Source organism: Salmo salar, chromosome 13 (assembly GCF_965601325.2).
Source record: "Salmo salar chromosome 13, fSalSal1, whole genome shotgun sequence".
In the NCBI taxonomy this organism is placed as follows: Eukaryota; Metazoa; Chordata; class Actinopteri; order Salmoniformes; family Salmonidae; genus Salmo; species Salmo salar.
In genome coordinates, this window is record NC_138303.1 from 110,473,303 (window position 1) to 110,486,874 (window position 13,572).

At 42.9% G+C, this 13,572-nt stretch overlaps 1 protein-coding gene across 1 annotated transcript in view; it reads right to left on the reverse strand.

Moving 5' to 3' along the window:
- Window positions 1-12,195, reverse strand: part of rab27b (RAB27B, member RAS oncogene family) — a 102,615-nt gene extending 90,420 nt beyond the window's left edge. Inside the window, exons 1-2 of the mRNA XM_045692655.2 lie at window positions 12,100-12,195; window positions 11,892-11,983 (exon numbers count right to left, since the gene is read on the reverse strand). Of these exons, the coding sequence (XP_045548611.1) occupies window positions 11,892-11,893 (2 nt within the window). The 5' untranslated portion in view covers window positions 11,894-11,983; window positions 12,100-12,195. The remainder of the gene's footprint in view (window positions 1-11,891; window positions 11,984-12,099) is intronic.
- Window positions 12,196-13,572: the final 1,377 nt, after the last annotated feature.

Sequence of the window (13,572 nt, forward strand, 5' to 3'; positions counted from 1 at the left end):
CCTCCCTCCTCCCCCTCTGTTCCCCTTCCTCTCTCCCCCTCTGTTCCCCTCGCTCGGTTCCTCTCTCCCCCTCTGTTCCCCTCGCTCGGTTCCTCTCCCCCCCTCTGTTCCCCTCCCTCCCCCTCTGTTCCCCTCCCTCCCCCTCTGTTCCCCTCGCTCGGCTGACTGCCTCCCTACCAGCTCCCTTTACAGTAGGCTAAACAGTCCTGTCCTTCTACACAACACAAACACTCCTGATTCTATCCTGTCCTTCTACACAACACAAACACTCCTGATTCTATCCTGTCCTGTCCTACACAACACAAACACTCCTGAGTCCTGTCCTTCTACACAACACAAACACTCCTGATTCTGTCCTTCTAGGAGAAACACAAAGGGGATACTCTTCAGTCCTCCTAACCTCCTCCAGGGAAACAAACACCCTCCTCCACATTTACACATCAATCGTGGATGAAGCAAAGCACCACTCGGAGAGTAGAGAGAGTACAGAGAGGAGAGTAGAGAGAGTAGAGAGAGGAGAGTAGAGAGAGGAGAGTAGAGATTAGAGAGTGGAGTAGAGAGTAGAGAGGGGAGAGTAGAGAGAGGAGAGTAGAAAGCGAAGGGGAGAGGGGAGTAGAGAGGGGAGAGGGGAGTGGAGAGTAGTGAGTGTAGGGGAGAGTAGAGATTAGAGAGTGGAGTAGAGAGGGGAGAGTAGAGAGTAGAGAGGGGAGAGTAGAGAGGGGAGTAGAGGGGAGAGTACAGAGTAGAGAGTAGAGAGGGGAGAGTAGAGAGTGGAGGGGAGAGTAGAGATTAGAGAGTGGAGTAGAGAATGGAGAGTAGAGAGTAGAGAAGGGAGATAAGAGAGGGGAGAGTAGAGAGGGAGACTAGAGAGGGGAGAGTAGATAGAAGAGAGTAGAGAATGGAGAGTTGAGAGGGGAGAGAAGAGTAGAGAGAGTAGAGAATGGAGAGTAGAGTAGAGAGAGTAGAGAATGGAGAGTAGAGAGTAGAGAGGGGACAGAAGAGTAGAGAACGGAGATTAGAGAGGGGAGAGTAGAGAATAGAGAGTAGAGAGTGAAGAGAAGAGTAGAGAAGGGAGATTAGAGAGGGGAGGGGAGACTAGAGAGGGGAGAGTAGAGAGGGGAGAGCAGAGAGGGGAGAGTAGAGGGGAGAGTAGAGAGGGAGATTAGAGAGTAGAGAGTAGAGAGCAGAGAGGGGAGAGTAGAGAGTAGAGAAGGGAGATTAGAGAGGGGAGAGTAGAGAGGGGAGAGAAGAGTAGAGAAGGGAGATTAGAGAGGGGAGAGTAGTAGGGAAATTAGAGAGCAAAGAGGGGAGAGTAGAAGGGAGAGTAGAAGGGAGAGTAGGGAGGGGAGAGTAGAGAGTAGAGTGTAAAGAGGGGAGAGTAGAGGGGAGAGTAGAGAGGGGAGAGTAGAGAGTATAGAGGGGAGAGTATAGAGGGGAGAGTAGAGAGGGGAGAGTATAGAGGGGAGAATAGAGAGGGGAGAGTAGAGAGTAGAGTGTAAAGAGGGGAGAGTATAGAGGGGAGAGTAGAGAGGGGAGAGTAGAGAGTAGAGTGTAAAGAGGGGAGAGTATAGAGGGGAGAAGGGAGATTAGAGAGGGGAGAGTAGAGAGGGGAGAGAAGAGTAGAGAAGGGAGATTAGAGAGGGGAGAGTAGTAGGGAAATTAGAGAGCAAAGAGGGGAGAGTAGAAGGGAGAGTAGAAGGGAGAGTAGGGAGGGGAGAGTAGAGAGTAGAGTGTAAAGAGGGGAGAGTAGAGGGGAGAGTAGAGAGGGGAGAGTAGAGAGTAGAGAGTATAGAGGGGAGAGTATAGAGGGGAGAGTATAGAGGGGAGAGTAGAGAGGGGAGAGTATAGAGGGGAGAGTAGAGAGGGGAGAGTAGAGAGTAGAGTGTAAAGAGGGGAGAGTAGAGAGTAGAGTGTAAAGAGGGGAGAGTAGAGAGTAGAGTGTATAGAGGGGAGAGTAGAGAGTAGAGTGTAAAGAGGGGAGAGTATAGAGGGGAGAGTAGAGAGTAGAGTGTAAAGAGGGGAGAGTAAAGATGGGAGAGTAGAGAGTAGAGTGTAAAGAGGGGAGAGTAAAGATGGGAGAGTAGAGAGTAGAGTGTAAAGAGGGGAGAGTAGAGAGGGGAGAGTAGAGAGTAGAGTGTAAAGAGGGGAGAGTATAGAGGGGAGAGTAGAGAGTAGAGTGTAAAGAGGGGAGAGTAGAGAGTAGAGTGTAAAGAGGGGAGAGTAGAGAGGGGAGAGTATAGAGGGGAGAGTAGAGAGGGGAGAGTATAGAGGGTAGGTACTATAGAGAGTAGGTACTATAGATGGTGGTATGTTTCAGGCTGGTTTCTTCTAGGGTGACAAGGTATCTATTTTAATGAGATCTCTCCATGTCTATTAAATCTCTTGTCTTTCAATTTCAATCTCTTTCTATATCTCTCTATATATCTCTCTCCCTCTACGTCTCTCTATATCTCTCTCTCTATATCTCCCTCTACATCTCTCTCTATATATCTCTCTCTATCTCTCCCTCTATATCTCTCTCTGTATCTCTCTCCCTCAACATCTCTCTCCCTCTATATCTCTCTCTATCTCTCCCTCTATATCTCTCTCTATATCTCTCTCCCTCTATATCTCTCTCCCTCTATATCTCTCTCTATCTCTCCTCTATATCTCTCTCATATCTCTCTCCCTCTATATCTCTCTCCCTCTATATCTCTCTCTATCTCTCCCTCTATATCTCTCTCTATATCTCTCTCCCTCTATATCTCTCTCTCTATCTCTCCCTCTACATCTCCCTCTATATCTCTCTCCCTCTACATCTCTCTCTCTATATCTCCCTCTATATCTCTCTCTCTATCTCTCCCTCTACATCTCTCTCTCTATCTCTCCCTCTATCTCTCTCTATATCTCTCTCCCTCTATATCTCTCTCTATATCTCTCTCCCTCTATATCTCTCTCTATATCTCTCTCCCTCTATATCTCTCTCTATCTCTCTCCCTCTATATCTCTCCCTCTATCTCTCTCTATATCTCTCTCTATCTCTCTCCCTCTATCTCTCTCTCTCTATCTCTCCCTCTATCTCTCTCTCTCTATCTCTCCCTCTATCTCTCTCTATATCTCTCTCCCTCTATATCTCCCTCTATATCTCTCTCTATATCTCTCCCTCTACATCTCCCTCTATATCTCTCTCCCTCTACATCTCTCTCTCTATATCTCTCTCTCTATCTCTCCCTCTATCTCTCTCTATATCTCTCTCCCTCTATATCTCCCTCTATATCTCTCTCTACATCTCTCTCTCTATATCTCTCTCTCTATCTCTCCCTCTACATCTCTCTCTCTATCTCGCCCTCTATCTCTCTCTATATCTCTCTCCCTCTATATCTCTCTATATATCTCTCCCTCTACATCTCTCCCTCTACATCTCTCTTTCTATCTCTCCCTCTATCTCTCTCTATATCTCTCTCCCTCTATATCTCTCTCTATCTCTCTCCCTCTATATCTCTCTCTCTATCTCTCCCTCTATCTCTCTCTATATCTCTTTCCCTCTATATCTCCCTCTATATCTCTCTCTATATCTCTCCCTCTACATCTCCCTCTATATCTCTCTCCCTCTACATCTCTCTCTCTATATCTCTCTCTCTACATCTCTCTCTCTGTCTCTCCCTCTACATCTCTCTCTCTATCTCTCCCTCTACATCTCTCTCTCTATCTCTCCCTCTATATCTCTCCCTCTATATCTCTCTCTATCTCTCTCCCTCTATATCTCTCTCTATATCTCTCCCTCTACATCTCTCCCTCTACATCTCCCTCTACATCTCTCTCTCCACATCTCTCTCTATCTCTCCCTCTATACTCTCTCTCTATATATCTCTCTCCCTCTATATCTCTCTCTATCTCTCTCCCTTTACATCTCTCTCTATATCTCTCCCTCTACATCTCTCCCTCTACATCTCCCTCTACATCTCTCTCTCCATCTCTCTCTCCATCTCTCTACCTCTACATCTCTCTCTATATCTCTCTCCCTCTACATCTCTCTCTACATCTCTCTCTATATCTCTCTCTATATCTGTCTCCATCTCTCTCTATATCTCTCTCTCTCAACATCTCTCTCTACATCTCTCTCTCTACATCTCTCTCTACATCTCTCTCTACATCTCTCTCTCTACATCTCCCACTACATCTCTCTCTATATCTCTCTCTACATCTCTCTCTCTACATCTCCCTCTACATCTCTCTCTATATATCTCTGCATCTTAAAGCATCTATAGCCACTCAGGGGAGGGAGCCAGACAGACAGCTCTAGCTATATGGGCAGAGATGCTATAGATAAGATAAGAGATGTCATAATACTGGATAGCCCTACTGTATAGCCCTACTGTATAGCCCTACTGTATAGCTCTACTGTATAGCCCTACTGTATAGCCCTACTGTATAGCCCTACTGTATAGCCCTACTGTACAGCCTACTGTATAGCCCTACTGTATAGCCCTACTGTATAGCCCTACTGTATAGTCTACTGTATAGCCCTACTGTATAGCCCTACTGTACAGCCTACTGTATAGCCCTACTGTATAGCCTACTGTATAGCCCTACTGTATTGCCTCACTGTACAGCCTACTGTATAGCCCTACTGTACAGCCTACTGTATAGCCCTACTGTATAGCCTACTGTATAGCCCTACTGTATAGCCCTACTGTATAGCCCTACTGTATAGCCCTACTGTATAGCCCTACTGTATTGCCTCACTGTACAGCCTACTGTATAGTCTACTGTATAGCCCTACTGTATAGCCCTACTGTATAGCCCTACTGTATAGTCTACTGTATAGCCCTACTGTACAGCCTACTGTATAGCCCTACTGTATAGCCTACTGTATAGCCCTACTGTATAGCCCTACTGTACAGAATACTGTATAGCCCTACTGTACAGCCTACTGTATAGCCTACTGTATAGCCCTACTGTATAGCCCTACTGTACAGCCTACTGTATAGCCCTACTGTATAGCCCTACTGTATAGCGCTACTGTATAGCCCTACTGTACAGACTACTGTATAGCCCTACTGTATAGCCACTACTGTATAGCCCTACTGTATAGCCCTACTGTATAGACTACTGTATAGCCCTACTGTATAGCCCTACTGTATAGCCCTACTGTATAGACTACTGTATAGCCCTAATGTATAGCCCTACTGTATATTCTACTGTATAAAAAAAATGAAATGAAAATGAAATGTATGTATTCACTACTGTAAGTCGCTCTGGATAAGAGCGTCTGCTAAATGACTAAAATGTAAATGTAAATGTCTGTATAGCCCTACTGTACAGAATACTGTATAGCCCTACTGTATAGCCCTACTGTATAGTCTACTGTATAGCCCTACTGTATAGCCCTACTGTATAGACTACTGTATAGCCCTAATGTATAGCCCTAATGTATAGCCCTACTGTATAGTCTACTGTATAGCCCTACTGTATAGTCTACTGTATAGCCCTACTGTATAGTCTACTGTATAGTCTACTGTATAGCCCTACTGTATAGCGATACTGTATAGCCCTACTGTATAGACTACTGTATAGCCCTACTGTATAGCCCTACTGTATATTCTACTGTATAGCCCTACTGTATAGGCCTACTGTATAGGCTACTGTATAGCACTACTGTATAGCCTACTGAATAGCCCTACTGTATAGCCCTACTGTATAGCCCTACTGTATAGTCTACTGTATAGTCTACTTTATAGCGCTACTGTATAGCCCTACTGTATAGCCCTACTGTATAGACTACTGTATAGCCCTACTGTATAGCCCTACTGTATAGCCCTACTGTATAGTCCTACTGTATAGCCCTACAACATATCATACTGTATAGCCTAGTGTATAGCCCTACTGTATAGCCCTACTGTATAGCCCTACTGTAGTCTAATGTATCGCTCCACTGTATAGCCCTACTGTATAGCCCTACTGTATAGTCCTACTGTATAGCCCTACAACATATCATACTGTATACCCCACTGTATAGCCCTACTGTATAGCTCTACTGTACAGCCCTACTGTATAGCCCTACTATAGTCTACTGTATCGCTCCACTGTATAGCCCTACTATAGTCTAATGTATCGCTCCACTGTATAGCCCTACTGTATAGCCCTACTGTATAGACCTACTGTATAGCCCTACTGTATAGCCCTACTGTATAGTCTACTGTATAGTCTACTGTATAGCCTACTGTATAGCACTACTGTATAGCCTACTGTATAGCTCTACTATATAGCTCTACTGTATAGCCCTACTGTATAGCCCTACTGTATAGTCTACTGTATAGTCTACTGTATAGCCCTACTGTATATCCTACTGTATAGCCCTACTTTATAGCTCTACTATATAGCTCTACTGTATAGCCCTACTGTATAGTCTACTGTATAGTCTACTGTATAGCCCTACTGTATAGCCCTACTGTATAGCCCTACTATATAGTCTACTGTATAGCCCTACTGTATAGCCCTACTATATAGCCCTACTATATAACCCTACTGTATAGCCCTACTGTATAGCCTAGTGTATAGCCCTACTGTATAGCCCTACTGTATAGCCCTACTGTAGTCTAATGTATCGCTCCACTGTATAGCCCTACTGTATAGCCCTACTGTATAGTCCTACTGTATAGCCCTACAACATATCATACTGTATAGCCTAGTGTATAGCCCTACTGTATAGTCTACTGTATACCCCACTGTATAGCCCTACTGTATAGCTCTACTGTACAGCCCTACTGTATAGCCCTACTGTATAGCCCTACTATAGTCTAATGTATCGCTCCACTGTATAGCCCTACTGTATAGACCTACTGTATAGCCCTACTTTATAGCCCTACTGTATAGCCCTACTGTATAGTCTACTGTATAGCCCTACTGTATAGCCTACTGTATAGCTCTACTGTATAGCCCTACTGTATAGCCTACTGTATAGCTCTACTATATGGCCCTACTGTATAGCCCTACTGTATAGTCTACTGTAAAGTCTACTGTATAGCCCTACTGTATAGTCTACTGTATAGCTCTACTATATAGCTCTACTTTATAGCCCTACTGTATAGTCTACTGTATAGACTACTGTATAGCCCTACTGTATAGCCCTACTGTATAGTCCTACTATATAGCCCTACTGTATAGCCCTACTATATAGCCCTACTATATAGCCCTACTGTATAGCCCTACTGTATAGCCCTACTGTATAGTCAACTGTATAGTAAACTGTATAGCCCTACTGTATAGCCCTACTGTATAGTCTACTGTATAGCCCTACTGTATAGCCCTACTGTATAGCTCTACTGTATAGCCCTACTATATAGTCTACTGTATAGCCCTACTGTATAGCCCTACTATATAGCCCTACTATATAACCCTACTGTATAGCCCTACTGTATAGCCTAGTGTATAGCCCTACTGTATAGCCCTACTGTATAGCCCTACTGTAGTCTAATGTATCGCTCCACTGTATAGCCCTACTGTATAGCCCTACTGTATAGTCCTACTGTATAGCCCTACAACATATCATACTGTATAGCCTAGTGTATAGCCCTACTGTATAGTCTACTGTATACCCCACTGTATAGCCCTACTGTATAGCTCTACTGTACAGCCCTACTGTATAGCCCTACTGTATAGCCCTACTATAGTCTAATGTATCGCTCCACTGTATAGCCTAGTCTACTGTATAGCCCTACTGTATAGTCTACTGTATAGTCTACTGTATAGCCCTACTGTATAGCCCTACTGTATAGCCCTACTGTAAAGCCTACTGTATAGCTCTACTGTATAGCCCTACTGTATAGTCAACTGTATAGTCTACTGTATAGGCCTACTATATAGCCCTACTGTATAGTCTACTGTATAGTCCTACTGTATAGTCGACTTTATAGTCTACTGTATAGCCCTACTGTATAGACTACTGTATACTCTACTGTATAGACTACTGTATAGCCCTAATGTATAGCCTACTGTATAGCCCTAATGTATAGCCTACTGTATAGTCTGCTGTATAGCCCTACTATATAGCCCTACTGTATAGTCTACTGTATAGTCTACTGTATAGCCCTACTGTATAGGCTACTGTATAGCCCTACTGTATAGTCTACTGTATATCCCTACTGTATAGTCTACTGTATAGTCTACTGTATAGCCCTACTGTATAGTCTACTGTATAGTCTACTGTATAGCCTACTGCATAGCCCTACTGCATAGCCCTACTGTATAGTCCTACTGTATAGCCCTACTGTATAGCCCTACTGTATAGCCCCACTGTATAGCCCTACTGTATAGTCTACTGTATAGCCCTACTGTATAGTCTACTGTATAGTCTACTGTATAGCCCTACTGTATAGCCCTACTGTATAGCCCTACTGTATAGTCTACTGTATAGCCCTACTGTATTGTCTACTGTATAGCCCTACTGTATAGCCCTACTGTATATTCTACTGTATTGATCCACTGTATAGCCCTACTGTATAGCTCTACTGTATAGCCCTACTGTATAGCCCTACTGTATAGCTCTACTATATAGCTCTACTATATAGCCCTACTGTATAGCCCTACTGTATAGCCCTACTATATTGCTCCACTGTATAGCCCTACTGTATAGCCCTACTGTATAGCCCTACTGTATAGCCCTACTGTATAGCCCTACTATATTGCTCCACTGTATAGCCCTACTGTATAGCCCTACTGTATAGCCCTACTGTACAGCCCTACTGTATAGCCCTATAGTCATCCTGTTACTGTAGTGCCCTCCTGTTAGCCGTACTGTCATCCCTGTTACTGTACCGTCATCCCTGTTACTGTCCTATCATCCCTGTTACTGTCCTATCATCCCTGTTACTGTCCTATCATCCCTGTTACTGTCCTATCATCCCTGTTACTGTAATGTCATCCCTGTTACTGTCCTATCATCCCTGTTACTGTCCTATCATCCCTGTTACTGTACTGTCATCCCTGTTGCTCTAATGTCATCCCTGTTACTGTAATGTCATCCCTGTTACTGTACGGTGTGTCACATCTGTCAAATAGTACCACTCTCTATTATTTGTACAGTTTGTTGACTAATAGCTGAAGTGCAAAATAATTTATTGCCAAATCTTAACTTGAGATATGTATAATACGAGTTCTGTGTGAATCTTAAATAAGGTTTCGGGCCCATGATGTTATTGTAAATGTACACACTAGAATATTACTGTAAATCCCATTGGCAGGTGAACAACAACTGAACTGGGCCTTATAAAAACTATAAAACTATATCTATTAATGCTTTGTCACCACAAACCCATTGTTGAGGCAACAGCGGATGTGTAACAGATATAACAGTGGATGTGTAACAGATATAAACAGTAGATGTGTAACAGATAAACAGTGGATGTGTAACAGATAAACAGTGGATGTGTAACAGATAAACAGTGGATGTGTAACAGATAAACAGTGGATGTGTAACAGATAAACAGTGGATGTGTAACAGATAAACAGTGGATGTGTAACAGATAAACAGTGGATGTGTAACAGATATAAACAGTGGATGTGTAACAGATAAACAGTGGATGTGTAACAGATAAACAGTGGATGTGTAACAGATAAACAGTGGATGTGTAACAGATATAAACAGTAGATGTGTAACAGATAAACAGTGGATGTGTAACAGATAAACAGTGGATGTGTAACAGATATAAACAGTGGATGTGTAACAGATATAAACAGTGGATGTGTAACAGATATAAACAGTAGATGTGTAACAGATAAACAGTGGATGTGTAACAGATAAACAGTGGATGTGTAACAGATATAAACAGTAGATGTGTAACAGATAAACAGTGGATGTGTAACAGATATAAACAGTGGATGTGTAACAGATATAAACAGTGGATGTGTAACAGATATAAACAGTGGATGTGTAACAGATATAAACAGTGGATGTGTAACAGATAAACAGTAGATGTGTAACAGATATAAACAGTGGATGTGTAACAGATATAAACAGTGGATGTGTAACAGATATAAACAGTAGATGTGTAACAGATAAACAGTGGATGTGTAACAGATAAACAGTAGATGTGTAACAGATATAAACAGTGGATGTGTAACAGATATAAACAGTGGATGTGTAACAGATATAAACAGTGGATGTGTAACAGATAAACAGTGGATGTGTAACAGATATAAACAGTGGATGTGTAACAGATATAAACAGTGTATGTGAAACCACCGGAAGCAATAAGGCAGTAATTACTACAAGATCTCGGAGACTGTGTTTTGTTCAGTGATTCATAGGAACAACTGGGACATTTTTACGTGATGACCCCTTTGTGTTCCAAATGGCACGCTCTGGTCTAAAGTAGTGCACTATATAGGGAATAGGGTTCCATAGGGCTCTGGTCTAAAGTAGTGCACTATATAGGGAATAGGGTTCCATAGGGCTCTGGTCTAAAGTAGTGCACTATATAGGGAATAGGGTTCCATAGGGATCTGGTCTAAAGTAGTGCACTATATATAGGGAATAGGGTTCCATAGGGCTCTGGTCTAAAGTAGTGCACTATATAGGGAATAGGGTTCCATAGGGCTCTGGTCTAAAGTAGTGCACTATATAGGGAATAGGGCTCTGGTCTAAAGTAGTGCACTATATAGGGAATAGGGTTCCATAGGGATCTGGTCTAAAGTAGTGCACTATATAGGGAATAGGGTTCCATAGGGCTCTGGTCTAAAGTAGTGCACTATATATAGGGAATAGGGTTCCATAGGGCTCTGGTCTAAAGTAGTGCACTATATAGGGAATAGGGTTCCATAGGGCTCTGGTTTAAACTAGTGCACTATATAGGGAATAGGATGCCATTTGGGACACAGTCATGGTCAGAGAGGGAGTATTACTGGAGCTATAGTTTATCATAGGACAGGAGTGAGACGACTATTTGGCAAAAGCATTGAGTTTCTAAATTATATTATTGTCTGTTCGCTGCTCTGGCACCCCAATGGTGGAACAAGCTCCCTCACGACGCCAGGACAGCGGAGTCAATCACCACCTTCCAGAGACACCTGAAACCCCACCTCTTTAAGGAATACCTAGGATAGGATAAGGTAATCCTTCTAACCCCCCCCCTTAAAAGATTTAGATGCACTATTGTAAAGTGGTTGTTCCACTGGATATCATAATTTGTAAGTCGCTCTGGATAAGAGCGTCTGCTAAATGACTTAAATGTAAATGTCAGAACCTGAAGGACCTGAAGGACCTGGTGCAAAAGTACTGACAGCAATTTAAAACAGGCTGTAATTTCACTCATAAATGAATTAAGATTAGACATCAGTCAAAACAACTGCAGAAGGTTTAGAGATTTAGTGAGTGTTTTCTAAAACGTCATATTCCTGCAACACAACCAAGACGTGACACTTATCGACATAAACTGATTGGATTGACATCAATATTATCCCTAGCCCTGTAATGGGTTATCCTCTGTGAATGGATTATGACACATGGAGAGATATGACAGAAGAAAAAAAACTAATTTAGTTTTCTGCATTGTACACACACACGCACACACACACGCACACACAGCGCGAGAGAGACAGAATGCAAATGAACAACCCCTTTTTCTATGCATGTTGTTGTTTTTTTAAATAATCTACATATTTTTCAATGCATTGTTTTGCAAGGTGCAGATCTCAATAAAGATGCCGCTGGTTTTCCACTGGCTACCGTCAGTGGGCTGGGTTGGAAGAGTATGACTCACAGTCTACGGTAGGGTTTAGTGATGACTCATGAGCGCAAAACGTTACAGAAATGGAGCAAAATGTGCAATTGGAACGATGTATCTCGAAGCCCCACTTATGGCAACAATGTAACGAACAATGTAACAACGTAAGATTCTACAATTCTCACTTACATTATAACGCTGCTTGCGACTCAAATGTTGTTTGCAGGTGTCTGCTGCCTCGCGGATGTTTCTTTACCACTGAAGCGATCCATCTTCACCACCTACCACGACAAACATAACGTCTACAAAACGTTTCATTTCAGCACAACAAATTTCGTCGGGAACGATTGCGAGAACGAATGTTACATGGATCCACGTAACAAATGTTTCAACGTACCTTTCGCAAACTATTATATTTGCATGGTGCTTCGTTGTGAGGATGGCTGACTCGTCTGTCGTGGACAGTGATCACAGCCACTCTGTAGAAGAGTGGGTTATCCAACACGGTCCTAGTGCCGATGGCCCCTATTGTTTCTGTCGCTTCACATTCAACAGGTTACCTGTCCCATCCAATGGTCCCGACCTTACACTCTGAACCATAAAACACACCGAGAATATCTCTGCAGAATCAGATAGATGCCGGGTTCTTATCACAGTGGAAGTATGGAGATAAATCACTGACATAATGATTTGATCGTTTACAATAGATTTGTAGTTGTAAACACAATTTGCAAGTGTGTAACTGATGAGTTGTGAACATGAAAAAAAAAAAAAAAACACATTTGTAGTTGTAATCGTATTTACAAACTTGTACGTTAATATTTGCCAGGAATAATTGCACCTGCACATGTTAAATTCGTATAATCATTCTTCTGGCAGTACTTTAGCATCCTACTGTGACAATAATATTTGTAAATATGCAAACAGCCATTTGCATGTAAATAGAGGGACAGCAGGAGCTCTGGAAGGAGGAACCTGTTTCTACTAACCAATTAGATGAGGTTTTTCATAGACTCGTATACTCTACACTGGTTGGTTGGTGACAGCTCACAAAAGCGGTGTTGTCAAGGCTCAACCAATGTCCACCGATGAATCCCAGATATTAGCTGCAGGGCCACACGCCAGAACGAAACCAGTTGGCATTTGATTTCTATAGGGGTGCCTGTTTTTTTTCCCCCACAGGACCTCCTGTATGCACGCCTGAAGAAATGTGGTTAATAGGTGTTATAATTAAGCAATAAGGCCTGAGGGGGGGTTTGTATCTGTTACACATACCACGGCTAAGGACTGTTCTTCGGTACGACCCAACACAGAACTTAGTCGTGGTATATATGGTATACACCGTGATCCATTGGCGGCTAAAGAAATTAGCACATAGAACTCACAGATAGCCCATATAGGACAATGCAGCAGTAGGCCTATAACTCAGAGATAGCCTATATAGGCCAATGCAGCAGTAGGCCTATAACTCAGAGATAGCCCATATAGGACAATGCAGCAGTAGGCCTATAACTCAGAGATAGCCTATATAGGCCAATGCAGCAGTAGGCCTATAACTCAGAGATAGCCCATATAGGACAATGCAGCAGTAGGCCTATAACTCAGAGATAGCCTATATAGGCCAATGCAGCAGTAGGCCTATAACTCAGAGATAGCCCATATAGGACAATGCAGCAGTAGGCCTATAACTCAGAGATAGCCTATATAGGCCAATGCAGCAGTAGGCCTATAACTCAGAGATAGCCCATATAGGACAATGCAGCAGTAGGCCTATAACTCAGAGATAGCCTATATAGGCCAATGCAGCAGTAGACCTATAACTCAGAGATAGCCCATATAGGCAAATGCAGCAATAGGCCTATAACTCAGA